This window comes from Phalacrocorax aristotelis, chromosome 2 (assembly GCF_949628215.1).
Source record: "Phalacrocorax aristotelis chromosome 2, bGulAri2.1, whole genome shotgun sequence".
Lineage (NCBI taxonomy): Eukaryota > Metazoa > Chordata > Aves > Suliformes > Phalacrocoracidae > Phalacrocorax > Phalacrocorax aristotelis.
The window spans coordinates 4,314,278-4,340,427 of NC_134277.1; the positions used below are offsets into that span (position 1 = coordinate 4,314,278).

A 26,150-nucleotide genomic window follows, 5' to 3' on the forward strand; every position below is an offset into this window, starting at 1 on the left:
TTTACTAGTTGTTTTGAGACAACTTGAGCCTGACTTAATGGGAATTACAGACAGAAACTTGCTAAGCACCTACCTATGGGGAACCAACTTCCTTTAAAAGGAATCTCAAGGTGTTTCAAGAGTGACACTAAAAAAAAAAGGGTTACATTATCTAGTCAGGTTTTTTCTTCCATGCCTGTTGAACAGAGAGATTAAATTAAGCCAGAGGATTCCAAGCCCTTTCTTGTCCCTGGGAAAACATGGAGTAGCTGAACACTAGACAGATTATGTGTGTATGAAGGAAGAACATATAGCAAACCCAATGCAGTAAGCCAGGTGGACTACCTTGACCTCAGAATAATTTACAGATCTAATCTTAGTGACCAGCTGCTCATCCTTGTGTAGCTGGCGCAGACTTTCTGTCACCATAACCTTGAAGGCTGGCTGGATCCATCAATGAAATACACAATTAAACCATGCTTTTGTGCTTTTTTGGGGACCTCCCTTTGAAGCCTAATCTGCTGTGATTACTGTGATTATCTCAGTCCTGCCCATCATTTCTTAGCTCATTATCACTCCACTCAATGATGTTTCTGGGATCAGAATTATCAAAACAGGAGCGTGGTCTAGTGAAGCAAAGTATGGTCTAGAAAAACAGAGCAAACCGATATTGTGCTTGTGTCACTTCTTCGCATGACCTTCCACTTTCTTCAGGACTGAGTTGGACTCTACCTCAAACTCTCCAAAAATAATGAAATGGCACAGAAGGTACACTAGACACAGCTATAATTCCTTTCAAGATAGGATCGTTCCCAGGAGAACCTGCATTCAAACTAGAAAGCATTGCTAGAGACCATGGCCATTCAAGTACATGTTGGCTTTCTGTGAAAAGCAATATCAGTTTAGCTTTAAAAAGTAGCGCTCCAGTCCCTCATTTTGTTCTGCTCTTGATTAATTATTTATGCCAGGAGACATCTGACTTCACGGAAACCTCTCTGTTGATTTTAGGTGCTTCATGTTTAGTTCCATTGTTACAGCAGAGGTGAATTGTCCAGATTTCTATAAATATTATTCAGATCAGTCCTTTATTAATTAGGCTCTGTCCCAATGAATCAGATCACCTGTATAAGGTGTCATTTTGTCTATTCTGACTCCTTATCAATTTTCTTTGTAAAAGCAACTGTTGCTCCTTTGTTGTTTAAGTTTGTTGCCTAGCATATTGATGTGAACACATTTGTATGATGTACATCTATAAAATGCAAATGACAATTACAGTTGTTGTGATTTTGTAAATTTTAATTATGTCAGTTTGGATATTTCATTTGAGACTTTAAAAAAAAAAGGACAGTCTTATAATTGTGTTTACTATGGATGCAGTTTTGAAGCCAATGAATATGTACAATTTTGACCTTTTCATCCAATAAAAGATTTACTTTACATGATCCTGTGGCCTGAGTTAATGCCCACTCCCCTTCCAAGACACCGTCACTAAGACATGGGTCTGTGGTACCCTGCTTCTATTCATTTTTGAGAGAAGACGGTTAGTGTCTGACTACTTCTGAATGTTTTCTTGAGGAAGCAATTGTGGTAAATATTACTGAGGTGTCTATATGAAGGAATAGACCCATATCTCTTCATCTGCCTTTGGGGAGGAAAAAAGTTGGAGTGAACTATGCTTCTGCTTTTGGCTGACCTGGGAATGTTTCTTCCAAAAAAACCTGGGCTGAGGCTTTACATTATTGAGATTTCTCCCAGTACAATTCCCCCCTACTTTCTCTCCCACCTAACTTGATCATTTATTTGGAACATGTATCAGCCATTTTGTGTCACACAGCAATTCACACTTCCCAGCTGAGCTCCCAGGATGGCCTGCATTTGACTTAAGACCACCCATCTCACTATATATCTTCTTCCTTTATTACTGGGACCAAGGATCCAGAGGAAGTGGAAATGATGGTAGATAAAGGTGATAGGTCCCAGTATACCATGAAGGATCTTTCCATCAGTCATTCAGTGTTCAGTCTCCTCATAAAAATGTAACAGCTCTAGCAACCCCACTATTCCTACCAGACCCCCACAACCTAGTTTGTACCCATATATCATCACCGTGCACATTCAGCTTGCATTAATTCCTCAGATATCCCCTTTTGCTTCAAGCTCTTTCCAGTCACCCTTGCAACTCGTGTCACACAGATCCAGCCCAACGTTTCAAAGTTTCTCCCGCAACCTCAGCAATACACCAGCCACCTGCTCCGCCTGTCCTCTGTCCAAAATGCCCCTGCATCCCTCCCAATGCTGTTAACATTTCTAAGCCTTTCACTTTTCAGATGTTTTGGATCAGGCTGTGTAAGCCTTAAGCTGGAACTGAGGGCTATATGAAGATAATCTGCACATATACAAAGCCATTATTTACATAATTTATATAAAGGGCACACTTGCAACAACCTGGTGCTGAGGTTAATAACCCTGGGGAGTGCAAAACTTTCTTGGATTAAGGTTTTGTTTGGGCTGTGGAAAGGCTGCTGATCCCTTCTTGATGACACATCTGAGGATGTGGTGGTGTGTGTAGGAGTAGTGAACGCTTCAGGGATGCATTGCTTCCCAGCAGGCCCGCGAAGGCACCAAAGGGGTTGTCACGAACCGTGTCCAGGAGCGCTGCGCGGTCTGCGTGGAGGCACTGCCATCTCGTGGTGCGTGGCGTGTGCTGGGCATGCTGCTGGCCTGTCTGGATGTGTGCAGTCTGGGAAGCTGGGCAGCGCACCGAAACATTGCCCCATTGCCCCCTGCTCACAGCCAGTGCGAACCTGAGATATGCCCTCTCCCAAATGAGATTTACATGATTACCAAAGGACAGCTGCAATATATCATTAAGGTATATCAGCTAGGAAAAGCTGCTTTCTCTTCCTCTAATCCCCTTGTGTCTTTTACACAGTTTAACTCTTCAAGTATTATTTTTAAATCCCTTTGCAAACTGCATGACGACCTGGAAAGAAACAATATTTTCAGCTGTTTTTCTTCGTGTTGCAGGAAAGACAGGTTGTTAAGGTAACTGAAATTTCTCACCAAAAGTAAATTTTTTAACTGTCTACAGTGTCAGAATATTTTTTTCAGAAGGCTTGATTGTGCGGACTCCAGATTAAAAGAAATCCTTCCAGCAGGCAGCTTTACCTGCCTTGCCACTGCTGAGCTTCCCCAAGGTTGCCTAATCCACTCAGAGCTGGATTTTCAGAGCAGTGCAGAGTGATGGTAGAAGCTATTGGAAAAAAAACAGGACTGAAAAACATGAAAGGTTTCAGTGCATCTCAACCTAAGGGAAGAAGTAATTAATCAATTTAAAAGTGCATTGCATGACAGAGATGATCTTCAGGTAAAATTAAATGCTGTGATAAGAAATACCCAATGTGATATTCTTTCTGTAAAGCGAAGGTGGTGTTCAGCTCACAGGTTATGGCAGCTAAATGTAGGCGTCTGTATGTTGCAGCCTATATGTGATTTGGGTATCTAAGCCAGTGGAATTATTAGCAACACAGTGAAATCCATGAGCCACTCAGCTCTCCCTAAAGTAAGCGCCTACATTTGGCCAGCTGTATAGCTGTCTATACACCATTGGCTATTGATCTGGAGTTGGATTCTGTGGCATAAACATAGCTACCAAATACCATTTGAGGTGTTTGGGGGCATCCAAAACATCTGCGCTGTCTTGCAGATATAGTTCGGATTTTTGGACACTTACACTTTTCTGGAAAGGCAGCTGGAGGCCAGGCAGGACACCGTACAGCTCCAAAAATCACACCAGCTACTTGCATTTGAGCATCCAATTCCTGCTCTTGGTGTCTATTATCTGTAATGAAAGCTTGGGCATCTAGTTTGCGTGTACATGCCTTCCTGTTCCCTCAGGCCTACTCTGTGAGGTAAACTCCACCCTAGAGCTAAAGCATATTAAAGGAGGGTCATGGCTTGATTTCTTTGTATTCAGGCTACCTATGTGGTTTCATGGTGTTAAGACTTTCTTGTCATCTACTAAACTGCTGTGCAAAAATGACTCCTCTCCAGCAAACAATCTCAGTCAAGTTGTGTTGAGTATGCAAAGTTGATTGAATCCACACTGAAGATTAAAAACAGATTTTAGAAGAGCCTAGTCTAACAGTGGATGCATTACTAGATCATGAAATGCAGAGACGGGTCCAACATTTCTGGATTGCTCAATTCCTAGAATAGGCCACAGAAACTGTCAGATACAGTTTGATGGCTGTGCCCTGCTAGATAGAAGTTGCCAGAAATAGTCCTTTGGTAAAGTCAGACACCTAACATATGTCTTGATGATATAGGGTTAAAAAGTGCTTTAAAATAAATTTAAGCTAGAGATAGGGAGAAATAACAAAATATATATTAAAGGTTGGGGTTTTTTTTAGATTCTGAGTGAGAATTTTTCAATTTCAGAAAATACAGCTGGATTTGAGGCAGTACTATCCTCAGTGTGTTGACAGACCTAGTAAATAAGGTTCTCCCTGTGTCTGGTTCTTGGAGCAAACGTGCTGTAATGTGATGTTGTTTCTTTAAAATTGTGGATATTTACCATAGAATGTTTAGAGTGGGCTGAAATAGTTTTGGAGGTGCCTTTTCTTTCTCTGCCTCTTAACTATAATAGGAGCCTAACCAAAAAAAAATCACTTAGACTAGAAGTAACCTTTAGAAATAAGGTCTTATCTAGATTCCTGGTTCCACATTTACTAATTTCCCTGTTGAGTAAGGTATTGACTGATGCAACCCTTCTGCAAATGGTAGAATGAGGAGACACATCCTGTGCCGCCTCAGCCCTCAATTCCTCGGATCTCCTTGTAAATCCATGTAAATGGATAACCATAGGATATTTACGATGCTTTGAAATATAACAAAAGTGAAAATCCACATATGTGCCCTGTCCTGCTCACTTCCCAGCCTGCCCATGGGCTCAAGGCCTCACTTCAGCCCAGGCCCTGACTCAGCAATGCTGTAGGATGATGATCTTCAGCTTTCCCTGCCCCACCAGGAGCTCCACTGACCTGGGATGGATCCATAGGCTGATGTCGCGGCCTGGCCTTAGACCTGTCCTAGACCTGCCTTGCCACCATAACTTGCCTGATGATCTGGTCTCTTGGTTAAACCTGGTCTCCATCTCCAGGCCTTTCTTGCTCCCACACCAGGGTTGTGACTGGCCCTACTGCCCATGTGATGCTCCTTGTCTCCCAGCCTGCATCCCTCAGGATCAGCTGGCCCTGGCTGCTCCCTGACACATCTCTAACCTCAGTTTCAATAGATATATGTCCACTTCCACATTGAAGGATGAGGGTCCAAATATCTGTACTCTGGCTGAACAATGAGGGAGAATAGCAATTAAAAGATGTAGCCTTTGTGGAGGATTCACAGTTCCATGAGGGCCAGACAAAGACTTACGTAGCTGAGGCTGAGGAAAGAGACAGTAGAAATATCAGAAATATGTCATCTACTGTGGAGTCCTCTGTTTCAGTAGGGTGATTGTACCTGATCTTTTGAAAATCATAGAATTGTTAAGGTTGGAAAAGACCCTCAAGATCATTGAGTCCAACGACTAACCTATCACTGCCAAGTCCACCACTAAACCATATCCTCAAGCACCACGTCTGCACATCTTTTAAATACCCCCAGGGATGGTGAATCAACCACTACCCTGGGCAGCCCATTCCAATGCCTGACAACCCTTTTGGTGAAGAATTTTTTTCTAATGTCCAACCTAAACTTCCCCTGGTGCAGCTTGAGGCCATTTCCTCTTGTTCTATCACTTGTTACTAGGGAGAAGAATCCAACCCCACTTCACTACAGCCCCTCTCAGGCAGCTGCAGAGAGTGAGAAGGGCTCCCCTCAGCCTCCTCTTCTCCAGGCTAAACCCCGTCAGCTCCCTCAGCCGCCCCCCAGCACACTTGTGCTCCAGACCCTGCCCCAGCTCTGTTGCCCTTCTCTGGACACGCTCCAGCACCTCAAGGGCCTTCTTGTAGTGAGGGGCCCAAACCTGAGCCCAGCATTCGAGGTGGGGCCTCACCAGTGCTGAGTACAGGGGCACTATCACCTCCCTGCTCCTGCTCACCACACTATTCCTGATACAAAATGAACCTGATGATAAAACTCTTGAGGTTTGCTTTGACTAGAAAAGAAATGAAACCTTGAAGCATATCAGATGTTATAGAGACCAATCTTTTTCCACCTTTGTCAACTGGCTGTGCCTTTGTTTGAGGACAACAGACTTTCTTTTCCTGTTTAGACCCTTAAAAATAATAAAAATAATACATAGGTCCCAAAGGACCTGTGGATCAAAGATCAGAGCCACAGGGACTATTAACTGCAATGGAGAGCGTGTTGCATTTGTACTGGCAGTATTAGACCACAGCCACACTTGATACTGATGCAGTGTGTTAAACACCTTCCTCAGGTAACTCCACTGACTGATGGTGTAGGAAGGGTGTGCATGGCCCTTCACAAAGCCTTCATGCCGGGTTGGCCCAGGATTGACGTTGCCCAGCAGAATCCAGGGACTCCTTCCCCTGAGGAAGGAAGGTAACCCTTTTAGCCCCAAAGTCTCCACCCTGTTGCTTCAGGAAGAAATACGCTACCCTGTAACTTTACAGACAAAAATTCCTCTTTGGTGCAGTTTTACATCAGAACAGACTTGTACAAAATGATAATACATTTATTGTGTCATCTTCAGCAGTATACATGTTAAAAACAATTTCTCAAAACACAAAAAAGGTAAGAAAGCAGCAATTGATATCAGTTTCCACCTTATAACAAAGCTGAATAACCCCAGATCCCATTACCAATTAAACCAATTTTGACCCAAAAAGGTCAGTATTAGACCCAACAGGCCAGTAAGTTTGTACCTTGACACAGTCAAAAGCCAAAATACAGCTTTCCATCCAAAAACTTGGCACTGCTCAGAGCTATAGCATGTTACATTGCCACTAAATTGACAAGATGAAGGGAAAGAGAATGAACACACAAAATATTTCTTTATACAGATATTTCTGGTACACAAAGGCCTCTTGAGACATCTCTGCAAATGCAAAGTCCATTGGAAAAGGCATATCCAGAAGCCTAAGTCATTTCAGACACTGAAGAGTGTCATATCACACAGTGTCATATCACACAGTAATTCTTTACATGGATGAATTCCCCAAAAGAAAGCCAATGGGAAATTGCAATTTTAATCGTAAGAAGGTGAAAGACCGCGAGGTTCAAAATATCGTTCAAGCTCTGCTGGTGTGTTTTCATACAGAAAATACAATGTGTATTTAGCTGAACTTAGCTTTTAGTATAGATATGCACAGAGCTTAACATCAGAGCATCATTAACAACTATTGCACACTCCCTGTCTTCCTAATGCTACTCTTAGATGCAATTCTGAACTGGTTGCATGTGCCTGACTGCTAAAAGCAGAGGGTAAAATCCTAACCTCTTTTCACTGCGTCTGCACTATATACCATGGTTTTTTTCTGGACACAGAAGTGCTGGTCGTATGGACACGATCTGACAGAGGGGACAAGACTTCCTAAAAACTACTCTCAGCGAGAGCTACTAAGCCTTTATCAGGCATACACCTCCCCCAAATCGGCTTGGTAATACCCAACAGAAGCCACCCCCAAGCTTTGCAAAACCATTATTTCTCAGCATGCATAAAACAGAACAATAGTGACTGGGCAAAGTTGCCGGGGGAAGAGTCATCTACATGTAGACTTCCACAGTGTCAATATCTGTCTCTGATCTGGTCAGCTACACTTCCTGGTGGAAAGAAACAGACACTTGCAAAGTATGATTCATCTCACACTTGAGCAGACATCGAAAATATATTTGATGCTTATACTCCAAATTGCTCATTTCTCTCCTGTGACTACAAAGGCATAATGGAAAAACTAGTTCAAAGGAAGATATTTTCACTACTGATGTCTAAAGTTAAGCGATGTGGATATCTCCTTAGCTTCCTGCTTAGTGACGCAGGATCTTTTCTAGGACTTTGCCTATGAGTTAGAATGCCTAATGCTGAAAATGCCAGATGTTGAAAGGGACACATATTTAATATAGCCCTTGATATTTAACTCTCTAAGAAAGAAAATCAGGTAAACCCAGGCATTTGTTTGTATCTTTGCACTATGTACATTTCTACAGTTCTAGATTCAGGAGTCCAACAGACATGGCCTTCACATCGATATCAAAGTCTAGCTATCTGAGTCTGGAGCTGAATCCCATCCAGTGAGTTTATCTCAGTTTCCTAGATATCCACAGAAAGTTCACATATATCACCTAGAAACTGTAGGAGACACTAAACTTGTCTGTCAGCTGCAGGCCAAGCAGAATCCCATTTGGTGTCCCATATATCCTGCTCTGTCTGTTCTTACTACCTTATCTTGCATCCCTTTAGACCTTCCATGCTATAATAGCTCTGCTGAGGTCATATTTATTGCTCTTCATTGTCCTATAGCAAATGATTTTAAGCATCCTACATTTCTCTGGAAGCCTTGCCCACATAAGAAAACCTCAGAACAAAAAAGAAAGTCTTACTATCATGAAATCACATTATCAAATCAAGCAGGAAAAGATTAATTTGTTGAACTTTCTAGGTACATCTGCTGCATGTGGAAACTATGAAGATTACCTTTGGCATTTGGATCCTGTACTTTGTCATGTAAGAAGGCTTCATAGAACATCGTGGCAGCTGTTAAATCACAGCTCGCATGTTTCTGCAGATGCTGAGGACACAGAGGTGTAAGTGCAGTAGCTTCATCCCGGGTGCAGCATCTGTTCTACCTCTATCTTCTGTTCTACCTGTATGTTCTCCCAGTTGCACTGCTCTTTCATCCTGGCCCTTCGGTAATATTGGGATATTGGGATATACACACTTCTTGTGATTATAGCTGGCTGACATCGGTCACACTTTCTTCACCATCTCCTCTCTAACATTATTTGTCAAAATGCATGTTGGATGGGAGGCATTGAGAGGTTCATCAAGGACTGGGTGACACTATGTGCGGAAAGCTGAAAAAACAGACAGTCATCTAGATTTCCTGGAAAAGTGGCTTGTAGTAACTCATCCTCAGCTGTTTGCAGCTGTACTTTTCAACTTTCTTTTTTTGATCTGTGAAAGCCTTCACATAATTACAGGTAGGACAAAAACCCTTTAGGAGCATTACAAGTATATATTTCTGTATACAAAGGATGAATTTATTTTCCTTAATCATCTTCCATGGACACTTCAGAAATAGTCTATGGGCTCTGAAGTCTCCACAGATTACAGCTGAAAATGTCTGCCATAGACAGCTGTTTCTGAAACACTATTGAAAAACAGTTTCAAATAACAAGGCAAATAAAGCCAATGAAATGAATGGGTTTTGCATTTACTTTATTGCAACTGTTTACTAAAGTCACTCGGGACTATTTTGGTTTTGGTTTTTTTTTTTGCTATATCCTCTGAAATTTTTACCTCTAATTTCCAGCAGGGCTGGAAAGATAATGTGAAGTCAGGTATCTGCATGGTTCACAGGCCAGATTTAGTAGGGATTTAACAGCGGTGTCAGACACATGAGCACTGAAACCTCACAAGCTGACACAATCAGTATATTTTTGCCCATTTGAATGTTGGGTTCCTGCAGTGTGTTGACTGAATGAGTGTCCTACCCCTTTGATTGGAAACAGCAGCGATTCAGCTTCTCTTGCAAGAGTATAACTGAAACCAGAAAAGGAGAAGATTGGGACCATTTCTGCCTTTAGATCTGAATGAATGAAAGCCGCTCAGAAACCAAATCTCGTTTATACATTTTCAAGAACTGGGAATCTTTCTTAGTTTTTATTGTTACTTTTTTCCCAGGGTGCTTGGCATGCTGCTTCCAGATAATTTTCCTGCTGTTCTTAATGGATTTGCATACATCTGTATTTGCTTCTTTGCATTGATTTTTTCCTGCCCAAATTGTGATTAGAGCTGAAACAAATGCAGTTTAATAGCATGACTATTTTTAGTCTTATCTTTCAGCTGCCTGATCAAAATTAAACCATAGACTTTCTCTGAAATAAATCTTTTCATATTTCAGGAAGGGAGAAAGGAACTGGAGGGAAGATTAGTATGATGAAGGGCATAAGTGAGCCAGGAGTTATTTTCGTTTGGAATTCGGAAAAAGGTTTCTAACTGCCAGAAGACTAAAGTTTCACAATAACTTTCTAGTGGGAAGAGAAAGTGAGAAAACCTATTAAATTTTAAAAGGGGAGTTGATCAGCTTAGGAGTGGGAGTAATATGCTGTGAAAATAACGGCAATTGCAGAGTTTCCTTCAGTTTAAGTGTCCTTATGGCACTGTGCTGCTCTGGAACACCTGAGGATCACAGAGCAACAGCTCTAACTCTGCTAAATATGTTTTGTTCCTTATTACTTTGGCTTTGCATATTTTTAGTTACTGATTTCTTTTGTCCATGGGATTTATGGAAAAAAAAAAAAACAAAACAAAACCCAGAATCTTTTGAACTAACCAGAGGTCCTGCATAACCCTTCATTTCCAGCACAGAAGTGTTCATGCTAGGCAGAAGCAGAGTTTCTTCCATCATTGATAAGACAATATTATGAAAAGCCACAGTTTTACAAAATGACATGGACAAGGCAAATTATGGCAACTAATCCTTTCATCACTGATGAAGAGGATCAGATTCTTTCAAGTCAGGCTTTGAGCAGGAGTCTAACAAACACTATATTGTGTCCAGTTCTGGTCCCCACAATTCAAGAAAGAGGTGGCCAAACTGGAGAAGGTCAAAAGGGGGTCCATGAAGGTGATCAAAGAGATGGACAATCTGCTTGATGAGGAAAGATTGAAGGAGTTAGGTCTTTTCTCCCTGGAGAAGAGAAGGCTCAGGGGGACCTTGTCACAGTATTCCAGTACTAATAGGGCGGCTATGAGGAGGATAGAGGCTGTCTCTTCACAAGGACCCACACGGAGAAGACAAGGGGACCAGGTACAAGTTGCACCAGGAGAGGTTTCATCTTGATATAAGAAGAAATTCTTTACAGTGAGAACAATCATTAACTGGAACAACCTCCCCAGTGACGTGGTGGAGTCTCCATCACTGGAGGTTTTCAAGATATGATTGGATGGGGTGCCAGATAATCTCAGTCTAGGCTCCCTTTCTCATGAAAGGTTGGACCAGATGACTGTTCGAGGTCCTTCCTACCTGGGCTGTTGATTCTGTGATTCTGTGACCTGCTCTGCATTCCCTTCTGGAAGGTGTCTCATGTTTGCCATGGATGATGGAGAGAGTCTAGGGAGAGTCATCTTTGCAAATGTAATCTCACTTTATCAGCACAGTCAGTTCCTGCCCACTTCTGGGTGTTATTTAGCCTTGTAGTTACAAGACACAGTTCTTTAATTGCAATGACGGACAGCTGCTGAAAGAGGAGCTACACACCAAATACAGTGTCTGAATTTAACTTCCATTAACTTTTTTGCATTTCACTCTGGACTCACCTACCTTCATCTCTCTCTCTCTCTCTCTTATCTCACCACCCCATTTTAACACCTGGTTTTCAAATACAAAGACCTAAATGAGACAGAGGAACTTGGGTATTTTTCCTTTATAAAATAAAAACTAAGCATTTACATTTCATTATCTGGGCTTTGAGTTCCAGATACACTAAATGTAGGTGAAGGTAAAAGGAGTTGAGGTCACCATGCAGCAATGAAACAAGCCTTGTCCTTCGAAATTTAAATTGTAGTTTTCTTTTGGGGGTGTAGTACCAGCACTCCACATTGAAAAGTGAAAAATCAAACAGTGGTTAGTTACAGTAAATAGTCACAAAAGCTGCGGTACAGAAAAGTTTTGTACATTTACAAAAGCCGAATAAGAAAGTTAGACAAGAAATACGTAATGTGCATGGTAGAAAAAAATGGCTCGAGTACTGCACGCTTGTTTTTCTTTTAATTCTGTATTGTTTTTAATAACATAGCCTTTCTAGCTCCAAAATATATTTCACAGTGAAAAATCGAACAAAGCACTGTTACACTCAACTGATATTTACACACGTTTAGAAGCAAACCACCTGCTGGTTTCTTCCATCCTGAAACAAATAGAAATGACAGCCACTGTGAATGGTGGCTCTGCACGTCCGGTATCTTCAGCTTACATTCAACAGAAAGGTTTCTTGGGAACCAATTTGTGCGATAGCATCAAAGTCTTTTTTAGGTAACTATTTACACCTAAAGTATGATCTTTCCAGTAACACTGAGAAAGTTCAAGTGGCTAAAGAAAGCCACATTTGCATGTGCATTGACACTGCCAATAAACCAATCATAATAGAAGGGGGTTGTTTATATAATATATTGTATATTAAATATGTCGAGAGATACCATTTTGTCTAGTAAAGTCAGTGCTGGTGAAAGGTACTGAAGACTTCAGTTTGTCCACTGAAAAAGAAATGCGGGGACTGCAACAGGAGAAATTTCCCTCCACTGCCCTCCAACTTGTCTTGCTCCTGAGCGTTGGCTCTAGGAATTTAAGGAGCAAGTCCAAATTTTCATGACTATTCAGCCCTTGGCCTCTCTTGCTGAGACTGCCAAAAATTAATACTAATAGTAATAATAAAGTGCTGAGGGCAAATCCCAAGCCAAAGCGAAGTGGCTTTGTTCTAACGATAACAGTTTTCTGTACTGCTTTTAATTTAGCTGAGGACCTGGTCTCCAGTGTGCATGATTGGAGGGTGGTTTTGGTGATGTGGGCATTGGCCCACAAGGCACTGGACTGAGATCCACCAACTCAAATTGCAGAGCACTGTAGGACCACCAGGAAAATATCAGAATCCAAAAGTAAGCTCAGAAAAAGCCTCAACAACCACAACAAAAATTTAAAACAAATTTTTAAAAGATCCAGACCCCTTCTTGCTCTGGATTGAAACACGGCAAAAAGTCTCCAGCTAGAGGCATTTATTCAACACCTTTTTTCTCAAAAGTTCTAATTTATTAATGTTTGAAAATTGGCTACTAGCCATTCATGCAAAATATACTTTTTGATTTTTTTAAATAATACTCTTACAGTATTGTCAATATAATACCTTGTGAAATCCCATACTACAGAAAATAGAAAATTAAATGTTATCTGTTCCTCTAACATTAGACAGTCTCATTTAAAAAATGTCTATTTTCCTGATAGATCTGACTTTCCCCATCTCCCATATCTTTCTGGACTGCAAAGTGCATGGTTCCTTGGGAAACTTTCTAAAATAGCTTTTAGCAGCATCTAATGAGAAAGGAAGCTCCAATCTATCAGTTGAAAATACTTCAGTGACTTTTACAGACAGTCTGGCAGAGGGGGACAAGCTCTGCTCTCGGAGCAGCAAGCTAGTGCTGAAGACCTGACAAAGGTGTCTGGATCATTTAACTCCCACTTAAGATACTGGAGCGTAATGTAAGTGATTTGAACCTTTTTCCTGGTCCTCTGCAAGGATAGGTTTCACCTGAAAGGTGTGTAAGCATCTTACAAGAGCATGATCCTGTACAAATATGAAATCAATCTCAACATTTCCATCTGTTTCAAATAATTTTTACATTCATTTACAATGCTACAACTGAGAGCAGATTATGTCCCATGAAACACTATATAAGTGTTAAGTATTAAAATCAATATTTCTTTCACAACTTTCTGAGACCTTTTTTTTTCTCCTTTTAAAAACAAGGAAACTAGCATTATTTTTAAAACCCTATGCTTAAAATGACATTAAAACTTTTTTTTTTACCTAAACTAACAAAAACCAGTGAAATTAAAAGCTCACACTCAGCTGACACTAAAATTCTGAGTCTTCCACTTGTTTTTTTTTTAGTTCATGATCATGTCAATTAACACCAAAGAACAAGCCTGAATTTTGAATTTCCTGGTTACTATTAGTTTCAGTTCAAAACTTCACATTGAAAATGTCATTTGCATTTTTGTTTTCTTAATATATGCATACACATACACACACATATATATTCTTTTATATATATCAGTTCATAAATCCAAAATGAAGTGAGACTAGGACGGTCCTCAAAGCCTTTATGCACTGTATAAAGACTTTTAAGAACTGACATCACTGACATTTGATTGAAGTAGATATGTACCAGTCATGGCTTTAACTACAAGGCAAATTTGAAAGAAAATTTTAGTTCCTCTCAAAGAAAAGCAGTAAGACCACTGGTGGTTAAACAAACAGAATATCCAGAGAGAAAACTGCCAGGTGTGGGAAGTCATCCAAAGTTTTAACTTTTCCTTCCTGTGCTGATTCTGGCTGGGATAGGGTTCATTTTCTTCATTGTAGCTAGTATGGGGCTGTGTCTCAGATTTGTGCTGAAAACAGTGATGATAACACAGGGATGTTTTTGTTACTGCTGAGCAGGGCTTACACAGGGTCAAGGCCTTTCTGCCTGGGGCACACAAAGTTGGGAGGGGACACGGCTGGGACAGCTGACCCCAACTCACCCAAGAGATATCCTACCCCATATGACATCATACTCAGCATATAAAGAGGGGGGAAGAAGGAAGGGGAAGATGTTCGGAGTGATGGTGTTTGTCTTCCCAAGTCACCATTACATGTGATGGAGCCCTGCTGTCCTGGAGACGGCTGAGCACCTGCCTGCCCAGGAGAAGCAGTGAGTGATTCCTTGTTTTGCTTTGCTTGTGTGCACGGCTTTTGCTTTACCGATTAAACTGTCTTTATCTCAACCCATGAGTTTTCTCCCTTTTACTCTTCTGCTTCTCTCCCCCACCCCACTGCAGGGGGGTGAGTGAGAGGCTATGTGGGACTTAGTTGCCGTTAAACCACAACATTTCCATACCATCTTATTGTTGAGTTTAGTTGCTCACCAAATGCAGATGACTTCTACCTTCCAAGATGATCATGCCAGATCCCTCTTGTTCCTCACAAGGTCAACACACAGAAGTCAACCAGGTTGCAAAGGCACCACACTCTGTGTGACAGCACTACCCAAAAACATGCCACGTTTGGATATGGATGCAGAGGGTTCAAGGTTATCTGGAGGGAAAGACCATCCTGGAACTGACTTTTGGTCTTAAGGTAGGAGGGAGGGGACAGTTATTTCTATCCATAGAATCCAATCAACCAGTCAATCAGTCAATGCCAAAAATGTAGATATATCTCAACTGCATGGCCCTTTTAGAAAATTCACAGCTTAGCTAGAAGATAAAGCTTTCTCAGAAAGTGTCCCTGGGTACAGAAAAACACAGCTGATCCCATCTCTCTTGCCTGGAGTCCCCTCACTGACTGATGGTAGCTATGCAGCTCCACATCGGCACAGCAGTTCCTTTAAGTCCACTGGGAACATCTGACTAAATCCAGCCATGAACTTCATTTTCTGGAGTCCTTCCTCAATCAGCTGGTTTGATTAACCCAAGCATATTAGCTCCACCCTAAGACTCAAAAGAGAAACACTGCAAAACTTCACATGCTGAAAGACAGGGACAGGCTAAGGTAAATTTGAGTAGGAAAAAAAAAAGGCAAATCCAAACCAAAATGGAAACTGATTTGAAAAATAACAATGGTCATGTCCATTCACAGGTTAGTATCAGTTTGGCAACCAAGGATCACAGCTGCACAGCAATCACTTGTTACTCCTGACTGACAACGGATTACTTGCAGATGCTCTGAAATGTAAATCATTGGGTGGGTGGGTTTGGCCTGTTGTTTATCTTTTAAACATTTTTATATTAATGGCCTTGAGTACAGTTGGGTATTTACAGTGATTGTTAAAAAGATATATATATACACACATTTCCTCTGCTTTTTCAGCTCTAGAAACATCAAGGAAATGTTGGTAAGAGGAGAGGAGAGGAGAGGAGAGGAGAGGAGAGGAGAGGAGAGGAGAGGAGAGGAGAGGAAAGGAAAGGAAAGGAAAGGAAAGGAAAGGAAAGGAAAGGAAAGGAAAGGAAAGGAAAGGAAAGGAAAGGAAAGGAAAGGAAAGGAAAGGAAAGGAAAGGAAAGGAAAGGGAACAAAGAGACCTACACCAACACCAAAACTGTGATATTTTTTTCTTTTTAAAGGGATGGTTTTTGGTTTGCTTGTTGATTGATTTGTTTTCCTTAGCTGCTCATGTCGCTAGGTTCTCCGCATTTATGCTGGACATCCGAATCTGAGAGCTGCTCTTGCTCAGAATGGAGAGTTGTGTCCCCCCGTTCACTCCGCTGCTCGCTAGAGAAGGATGACGATGTTTGAAATCCACAGCAAAATACCGGTTGACTTTCCAGCTCCTCCATTTTCTCTTTATTTCTGATTGCACCTTTAGGGAGAAACTTCAAAAGGTCATTTTTTATGTACTTAGCCGCTCGAGGACATGCTGACAAATTATCAAGTTTAGAAAAAATACCCCACTATCTGACAGAACAATTTTTAAGGCTATTGTTAAATTCCTTACTTCAGCAAAATCTGAAGAAACTTCTCCGTGTCTGAAAGAGGTCCAGGCACCCAGTGGGAATAACAGCCTGGGTTCTGTGTCTCTGATTTCAGATAATTTAGGATCAGCCCAGAAGTGCATAGAAGACCTGTTCTGCACTAACTCCACCATGGTTCTTTAGCTAGCTTCTTGGAAAAAACTTCTGTTTTCATCAATGGCCAGTACCAGATGCATAACAAGGAGTCAAAGAAACCAGCAACCAAAAGTAATGAAATGACCTGTCCACAAAGACAGTTCGTCTCTCACCTGCCATTAATGGATACGTTTTTATTGAACACTTTGCCTCCTGCTTTCAGATCACTTCTAAGCAGATGACAGCTCTTGGATTCAAATACACCTATGACAGCCTCCTTTCCCTGGAGCTTTTTTCATGGGCACCCACAGTAAATCACCAGAAGTAAAGCAATCCATGGTCAGAAGTCCAATTAGAAAGCAAGTAAATAATTCTACAGCTTTTCTGCTTTGCATTCATCACCAATTTCCTGGCAATCTTGCTATGTGTGCATGTGTGTAGATATATACATAAGATAGTAAGCATTTAATATAAGATCATACTAGCTCAGACAGACATTTATTCAGTCTATTACCCATTCCTGACAGTAACCTGCAGCATATTTCTGAATGAAATAACATAAGAGCCAGGAAATATGTAGAGGTATTTTCTCAGCATATTTTTCCAGTCTCTAGTAAGCTGCTGTGTCAAAGGTGTTCTTGTCTTTAATAGTCATTGCTAGATAACCCTAGACTAGTACAATTGTCAAAAAGGCTCAGCATGTGCCAAAATGTTAAGCAAGTTCTTCAGCTACATGAACACTAACAACAGGGGGGAGAAGTCCAGCTGGAAAACTTAAATTTTCCTTCTAGTACCTCTAAATTCCTGGTTTTGTTGGAGTATAAATAGTTATAGATCAGATAGAGTATGGAGGTATATTACCTCTGTAAAAACAAAATAATGTTTGCATCTGTAACAGTGTAATATACCAAAGGTGAACCCTTTCTTATCCTAAGTAATTTAGTGGAAGCACAAGTCATCGTCTAATGTCTTAAGAGGTAAAATGGTTTTTAATGAACCTGGCTGTGTTAGTTTGGCTAAGAACAGTCGCCCTCCCCCTCCCCCCCACTCGAAGGGGTCACAGGAAACCTGACACACTGTGCATGTCACCTTGGAAGGTGCGTATCTCCATATTAGTTTTAGACAAGACCTTCTGGCTATTCTTGTAGCACTTGTGGAAGATAACAGGTGAAACGACAGTTGTAGGTGGGAGATGGGGGCATCCAGTAACGCCAGCTGGCGAAGTATGAATGCAGCCACTGATTCCAGTAAGGCATGATCCAGAATTCGCGTTCTGAGCTACATGAGACTGAGCCACAAACAACTCTTTAACATTTACCTACGACTCCTTTAACTGTCACCTTGACTAAGCCCATAAGCAAAGATGACCTATAAGATTGTTTAATGAACTCGAAGAGATTGTTATAGGGATCTGAGAAGGAATCACTTGGATCAAGGAGTTAGAGACCTTTTGTGACAGAGACCAGCTATTGCACGCTGTATGTGAACATGCATAGAACACTTACTGAACTAAAACTGATAGAAATAGATGGTCTCCGCTTCCTTGAAAATAAAATAAAGGTGATTTTAGGAGAAGTCTTCTCCTGTTGGACTGCACAATAGATGTACGTCAGTGGAGGAGAGGATGGATGAACTGTATACATTCATCTTAAGGCAGCCTTGAGGAAGAAGGGTTTTTCCATTAATTCAGAAATCAATTAAGTATCGAGCCTGATAAACAAAGGCAGAGGAATTTCAACTTGCAGATTAGAATGGGTGAATCAGAAAATAAACAAATGTGGAAGCTGACACTAGCAGCAGCAGCTGCCGTGTGCTGAGAGGAGTGTGAGGCTTGCAAGGTAACCAGGGGATGTCTGAGGGGGATTCTGGGCACCTGAGACCCTTGGGCTGTGCATGTGGAGGGACTGGCTGGCAGGGGTCAGGTCTCACGAAAGGAGTGGGCAACAGTTGGGCCAGCTGGTCCCACGGCCAGGTCAAACTGCGGGAAGCCGCATGTAACCAGCCCCTGGGGACTGCCTGACCAGCAGTGCAAACAGGGCACAGCATCTCTCGGGAGCGACAGCAGCAGGCTGCACGACCGTTCACACAGGGAGGGCTGCGCACTCTGCCAGTTGTTGGGCTGCCGTGTGCCCTGCTCACTTGCAGGTTTAGGCTGCAGCCCCAGTGGTCACCCAAGCCAGCTGGTGGCTGCGCAAGCCGACCAAACACCTGGAGGTCTCCAGGGAATTAGAAAGACTTGTTAGGCAGTGTTTTGAGGTTTTTGGAAGTGTGGTGGTAGAGACCAGGTAAGGGCTGCACTCTGCAGCAGACAGAAACCAGCTACCTAGCCAGGCTAGCCTGGGAAGAGTGGAAACAGCCACCCAGACAGAGCTTCCTCGCAGGGAAGCTGTTGTCCAGGTGGTGGGATGCAAAGACTGCAACCGCACCTCCTGGGTGGAGGACAGGGGGAGCTCCACCGGCTCAAGGTGGGCTCTGGTGGAATCATTCAGGCAGTAGGAGGAAGTTAGCAGGGTATGCTGTGTTAGGGAGGGTGAACAAGAAACAGAGTATTATTTGAGACACTGCAAGAAGAAATATTGGGGCCCTGTGGCACTGACCTCCAAGGACTACCAGAGAGCTTCAACAGAGAACAGACAGAACCCTGGGGAAGGAGGCACCATGGTATCTGGTGACCCTGTGGGAACAGGTTATCACTTCAGTCCCCTTCTTCTTATGTACCACCCAGCAACAGATATTAAGCCTTGTCAGTGGACAAAACCAATGACCAGTATTCACAGAGAGAAACTGAACAAGCAGCACATACTAAAAGCTGCGAAAGGAAGGGGCGAGGGCTAGTGGTGGGGGACTCTCTGCTGAGAAGCACTGAGGCACCTGTCTGTGGGCTTCATATACAGTCAAGTGAAGTGTGCTGCCTGTAAGGAGCCAAGATCCAGGATGTCACAGAGAGATTGCTGTAACTAGTTAAAGGCACAGTCTACTATCCCCTTCTTCTTTCCACGTGGGCACTGATGTTATGGTAAAGCAAAGCCTGAGCAAAATCAAGCAGGACTTGAGACCCCTGGAGACACGAGTGAAAGGGACAGATGCCCAAGTGATCTTCTCCTCTATCTTGCCAGTCAGAGCCAGGGGTGCAGGCGGAAGTTGATACATCATGCAGATATATACCTGGCTTTGTGGCTGGTATCATTGCCGGGGTTTTGTTTCCTACAGTCATAGGACATTCTTCTATGAATGCAGCCCATTGGGGACAGATGGGATACACCTACCTAGAAGAGGCAGGAGAATCTTCACCAGCAGACTGGCTGGCTTAGTGAATCGTACTTTAAACTAAAGAACTGTCCAAAGCTGTGACATCTGTGTATTCATAAGCAGCAGGTTGGATGAGTTCACCTACCAGAGTAGTGAAGAATGCTCCCCCAACCCTCTCCAAAGGCAAGAACCCTAAGTCCAGTCACTTTACATTTGTATCCACTAGCGAGCACAGTTAAGGCAGCAAATAGCAGAAACTGGAGCTCCATGCCTGGTCAGAGAGTTATGATATTATAGAAAACACAGAAACTTGGTGGCAAAACTCACATGACTGGAAGACCACAATGATGGCTACAAACATTTTTGGGAAGATAGGAAGGGAAGAAGAGGAGATGGAGTTTCACTTTATGTTAGTCAGAAATTTGAGTGCATGGAGGTGAGTTATGGAGACCACAAAAGTTCTGTCGAATGCCTTTGGATCAAGATTAGAAAGGTTGTCCACCAAATGGTATCTTTTGTTAGGTATCTGTTACCAACCTTCCAATCAGGATGACAAAGCTGATGAAATTTTACTTCAGGTGTTTAAGGAAGTCTCATGCCAAGGGAACCTGGTACTCATGGGTGACTTAAATTACCCAGACATTTGCTGGGAAAGCAACACAGTGGTACTCAAGTCCTCCATCAAGTTCCTGAAGTACATTGAGGACTGCTACAGATGCTGGGCATGCTGACAAGGAACAGAGCATTGCTAGATTTATTGCTCACAAACCAAGACGACTTACTTGACAACATAACTACAGATGGTAGCCTTGGATACAGTGATCATAACATTGTGCAGTTTAAGGTACTGCTGAGCACACTGAAGACCAGTAGTAGGACAAAGACCCTGGACTTTAGAAGGGCCAATTTCAACATGCTCAGAGCCCAGCTGCGAGGGATTCCATGGGAAGAATCCATGGAAGGCAAAGAAGCTTGTGAGTGCTGGGAAGAAGGCTCAGGAAGAGGCTGGAAGCATAAGAACAGTCCACCCCCTACAAAGGGAAAGGAAGAAGGCAGAATAAGATACCAGCTGTCTTAAGAATGAGCTTTTGCTTAAAAGCAAAAAAGGAAGCATACCAGCTATGGAAAAGCATCCAAATACACATCAAGGACTATAAAGACCTTGCTAGGGCATGCAGTGATGCAGTCAGGAAGGCTATAGCTCAGCTAGAATTGAAAATAGCCAAAAAAGTCGAGAAGAACACAAAGGGTTCTTCAGGTATGTGAGCAGTAAGCAGAAGCACAGGGAAGACATAGGTTAATTGCTAAGCAGCACAGGTAAACTAGTCACTAAAAATGCTGACAGGTCAGAGGTTCTCAATACCCTCTTTGCCTGTGTCTTCACTGGTGCAGCTGGACCCCAGGTCAAAGGATCAAGTAGCTACGACAACACAGGTGCCAACTTATCAGTAATGGATAAAGGTCTGGTCTATGGCCTCTTGCAGGGGATCAACCCACATAAATCTATGGGACCGGATGGAATCCACCCTAAGGCGTTAAGAGAAGTGGCTGACATTGTTTCAAGGCCACTGTCTATAATATTTGAAAAGTCATGGAGATCAGGGGATATCCCTGCTGATTGGAAAAGGGCAAACGGCACACCCACCTACAAGAAGGGCCCAAAAGAGGCTCTATTCTATTCTATTCTATTCTATTCTATTCTATTCTATTCTATTCTATTCTATTCTATTCTATTCTATTCTATTCTATTCTATTCTATTCTATTCTGGATCCAGGAAACTACAGGCCCATTAGTATTACTTCAGTCACTGGGAAAATAATGGAATGAGACCTAGAAACCATCACAAACCGAATGGAGCAGGTGACTGGGAAAAGCCAGCAAGTATTTATCAAAGGCAAATCATGTCGGACTAACCTGATCATCTTCTACAACAAAATAATGTTTCCTGTTGACATGGGGAGAGCAGTGGATGTTTACCAGGACTGCAGCAAAGCATTTGACACTGTTTCCCATGGGCTTTTCCTAGGCAAACTGGCAAGATATAGACTGGGTAGGAAATTGGCTAACAGGCTGCACTCAGAGGGTGGTGAACAATATTTTTTACTCTCGTTGGCAGCCTGTCACTAGTGGGGTTCTCCAGGGATTTCTACTGGACTCCACACCATTCAACACTTCCATAAATGATCTGAATGATGGGATTGAAAGCACCCTCACCAAGCTGGCTGATGACACCGGTCTGGGTGGTGAGATGGACATGTCGGAAGGGAGAACCACCTTACAGGAAGGCTGGAAGAGTGGGCTAGCAAGAACTGTACGAGGTTTAACAGAGACAAGTGCAAAGTTCTGCACCCGGGATGACACAACCAAAGAGTTGTACAGTCCCTACCTCTGTTAGAGAGCGTTAAACTGAGCCATCATCTCTGGCAAGGCCAATGTTTTGCTTTAATAAAGACATCACACATCCTCTTTCTTTTGCTGTGACAATGTGACAGTCAGCCTAAGGTATTAAGCAATATGGTAGATGGTGAGTTACAGTGAAGGACTAGAATAGCAGTTATTCCCACAAGGAAATGAGATGGGGATGGTGGGTGGGGGAGGTTAAATATTAAAAGTCTTACCTCCCCATTCAAGAAACAATAGAGAACAGCAACAACAAAACCCTAGGTAAATGGGAGAAAAAAAAATTGTAATTCAAATACTTCAGTAAATGAAAGAAAATAGCTGGAGTTAAACGAACAAAACCAAAATACCAGTATAAAAACATAAATAAACACACAGTCTGAGGACTGTGCATGCAAAATAGTTATAATGCATAGAGATTTCTTTTTAACAAAAGCAGTATTCACTGTGTAATCACCTGGAAAGATCCCAGTCCCAGTTCAAACACTAGTCTCTCCCGCTTACTGACATTTTCAGGAGAAAAAGCAAACACCGTGTAGTGAATTCCAAACAAGGGGATAAGCAGTAGCGTAGAGCGAGCCAGTCTCCTGTTATAATAGAGTGAAAGAACTTTAATGCAGCCTTGTAATAAACAACTTGCACTTTAATTAAAGAAGAAAACACAGAAAATATTTTGTTGCCTCCCTTTTGGGAAATACATACACTGTGTAATTATACAAACAAATATACAACATTCCCATTTGTTCCCAAACAGTGATTTCACACACACTGTAGTTTGCTCCCACTTCTTCACACTGCTACAATAATAGCATATTAGTAATGCTTAATACTCTGCACTGTGATTTTAATTTGCATTACTATAAGCAGGGATTTTTTCTGCCGTGCTAAACATGAGGAGGGTAATCTTGCTAAGGGATTCAGACTGCTACCATAACACAATAATGAACCTCTCATCAATTGCTTGATCCCAGCGGAGTGTTTGAAATTAATTTGTGTGTGTGTGCGAATTTATTTCTGTATAGCAAAAAATTCCAAAACAGCAATATAAATAAAGCTAAAAAAAAAACCCCTGTATGTTCTTATACTCATGACTGTTCCTCAAGGTCTTGATTTTGGTGTCATTTATACTGTTGGAAACCTAAGTGTAATTCCATGGTGTTACTAATTTCCGTTGCATCAGAATAAAGAGGTTTTAGAGAGAAATCAAGCTCAGTAGGTATAAACAAAAGGGCTGGAAATGAATGTGTGTACCTGTAAGCACTCAACTTAGTATGGATTAAATTCCCCAAAAGCAGGGTCAGGCCAAGACTTATGCACCAGTGTTGGTCAGTGTCATTTCCTGATTGAGCAGCAAAAAAGACCCAAGAGAAAGCAAATGCTGATCTGAAAATAAGGCAAGTACTTTATTATAAAGGCATATTTATTATATTTGTGCCCCCTGCTCTGGGTGTGCCTGCTCAAGCAGGGGGTTGGACAAGATGATCTCCAGAGATCCCTTCCAACCCCCGCCATTCTGGGATTCTGAGATAAACAAAATGGCCTAAAGTAACATCCAGGAAATTTATGAAGGGGAAAAAATATGGTTCATTTCCTTCAAGTAAGTTAAGGAGGTATATGGAGGACAAAAGTAGCTAAAAAGCCATAAAGAGTTTTGGAAGAGCTGCATAATTTTTCAAATTCAAACATCGACTCTGCTTATATCTATATGGCATATTGCAGTCATGTTTGAATTCGTTAATACATGCTCAACAATATCCCAAAAATGGTGTGTTTGTCTTACTGAAAGTGATGACTTAATTAATACACCTCCAAGAGCTCTGTGAACATATACTGTTATATCCAACACTTAACTGGAAAGGGGACACCTGGTGTCCCTCAGTCATACTTTGTGCACTAATGGTAATAAACGTGTCACAAGCCTTGCTTTGAGATTGTGCTAAACACACATGATTCCTTAGTCTGATACACACCAAATCTCAAGTCTTGGTGAAAGACCCCACAAACCAGAGGATGCAGTTCTTGTGAACTATCAAGTTAGACATTGACCAAAAGCTTTTTACCAGGAGATGAACAACCTTGGAACAGGTTGATGAAGAGAATACAGAGTCTCCAACTTTGGTGATCTCCAGGAAAAGTAAGCGATAGAGGAATGACCCAGTCTAATGGACTAAAAGACCTTTCAAGGTCCCTTCTATTCTTTTTCTGTATGGACATATAATCAGACTAATGAAGAGGAACAGAAACATTGTGGAAAAGACTGTAGAATATTATTTCTATTTAAAAAAAAGGAACTAAAGAACATAAGTGTCTTAAACTAGGCATGGAATCAAAAAAAATCAAGTGAAGGTAGTAAACTGGATAAAAAAGTATCATCTCTCAAAATCTGTTACCCTTTATATTCAGAATTAATGATAACAACAACAAAAGGATAAATGTTATTTTGATTTAAATCAGACTATAATTGTCTATTAGGATGTTGTATCTCACCACAGTCATAGGAGATTAATTTTGGGAAAGATTCCAAGGAAGAGTTTTTCTATTGTCAGTTTTCTGGCATTAATTATATCTCATTAATCATAAAATTAGTTTGTAGGATCTTGAAATATAATGTCATCATCAACTTATTTGAGATTCTGTCTTCAATGTTGTCATAAAAGTCAGGAAAAAATACATAAAACATAAGAAGTAACACATTCTGAAGTTTATAGATGATTAAGATCTATAAAGAGGAAAGAAGATTTTAATTATAAGAAAAACTTGAGAGATTACTAATGACTGTGTGGATGATGATGAATTGTGCTTTTTCAAATGTATTAGGAAGAAAGAATACTTAAAGCAGCGCCTGTCAGACATGTAAGTTTACGTGCAATTGTGAAATGAAGATGTTAAAGAACACAGAGAAATTCTCAGGAGTGAAACCGCCAGATATTCACGCTGTTTTCTTCCCACACCCTTTCAGACAAACAAGAAACTCAGGGGATGTATCCCAAAGTTTTGAGGACAATAATCACTCATCTGGGTTTAAACTGGCTGTTCAGAAGAGGTACGTACTCCTAAAGGTCTAGCAAAAACCTTGTTAACGTTCCAACAGGTAGAGAAATGTCTTAAGTTTACTTTATAAAAAAGCAAGTTGTACTTCAATAGTTGTTGAGGTTGACATTGTACTTTTCAGCTGTTATTTTCTTTAAAAACAGTTTAAACATAAGATTTTCTCCAATAGCATGGCTGTGAATGTGGCCTTTCCACGGTGTTAGTACAAAAAGACACAGGTAATGATGTCCTCTGTTTTTCTTCCCTCCTCTGTTGAATTAGGGGAAGACATCTTTATAGTAAAAGGAATAGAAGGTAGAAACGTTGTCTAACTTTGACCAGTATCTGAAGGGACCTTGTCTATATTTTTCCATTGCACATCCTCATGTATTAAGGACACTGCTGAAATGTCTATGGATATCACATAGGACATAAATGGGCATGGACTGAAATGAAAATGAACATCACATTGTGTTGCTGCGTAGAATTTCCAGTGGTTTCTACTGAATGTCCCAGTGTGTTCCTATTCTGCATTTTAAAACATGTTTCTAGAAGACAAATTAATGTTGTGATCTGAACAAAAACAGTAACTGTACATCAGATGAAAAAAAAAAACCATAAGAAATATTTTGGGCAACTGTGCCACAGAGAACAAGGATCAATGGCTTCTAAATGGACTATATAGGTTCTTCCAGCTTCGGCGAATGAGGTGTAACAAAGATATATCTCTAGATTCAGAACCTGTGGATACAACCGTAAGAACTGTTCATCTGGATACATGATAATGCCGTTTGGAATTAATGAAGGAGGCTATCAGAAAACATGGGTCCTCTACCTCAGGGGACCTGAAGCTCCAGAAGAAATTGTGTAAGGAATTTTGTGGTTATTATTCTTTTGTTTCTGTCTCTGAGAGGAGAAAACTGTAGCTTAGAGCATATCCTCC

General features: G+C 41.4%; 1 protein-coding gene across 5 annotated transcripts in view; it reads right to left on the reverse strand.

Annotated features, from left to right (window-relative positions):
- Window positions 1-15,983: 15,983 nt before the first annotated feature.
- Window positions 15,984-26,150, reverse strand: part of ADCYAP1R1 (ADCYAP receptor type I) — a 146,143-nt gene continuing 135,976 nt past the window's right edge. For 2 of the 5 annotated variants that reach the window (XM_075082211.1, XM_075082214.1), the window contains 3 exons: window positions 22,635-22,764; window positions 22,396-22,437; window positions 15,984-16,280 (listed from right to left, as the gene is read on the reverse strand). In XM_075082211.1, the coding sequence (XP_074938312.1) occupies window positions 16,092-16,280; window positions 22,396-22,437; window positions 22,635-22,764 (361 nt within the window). In that variant the 3' untranslated portion in view covers window positions 15,984-16,091. Of the gene's footprint in view, window positions 16,294-18,132; window positions 18,238-22,395; window positions 22,438-22,634; window positions 22,765-26,150 lie in introns of those variants that run through there. The other 3 variants (XM_075082212.1, XM_075082210.1, XM_075082213.1) reach the window with 2 other exon arrangements.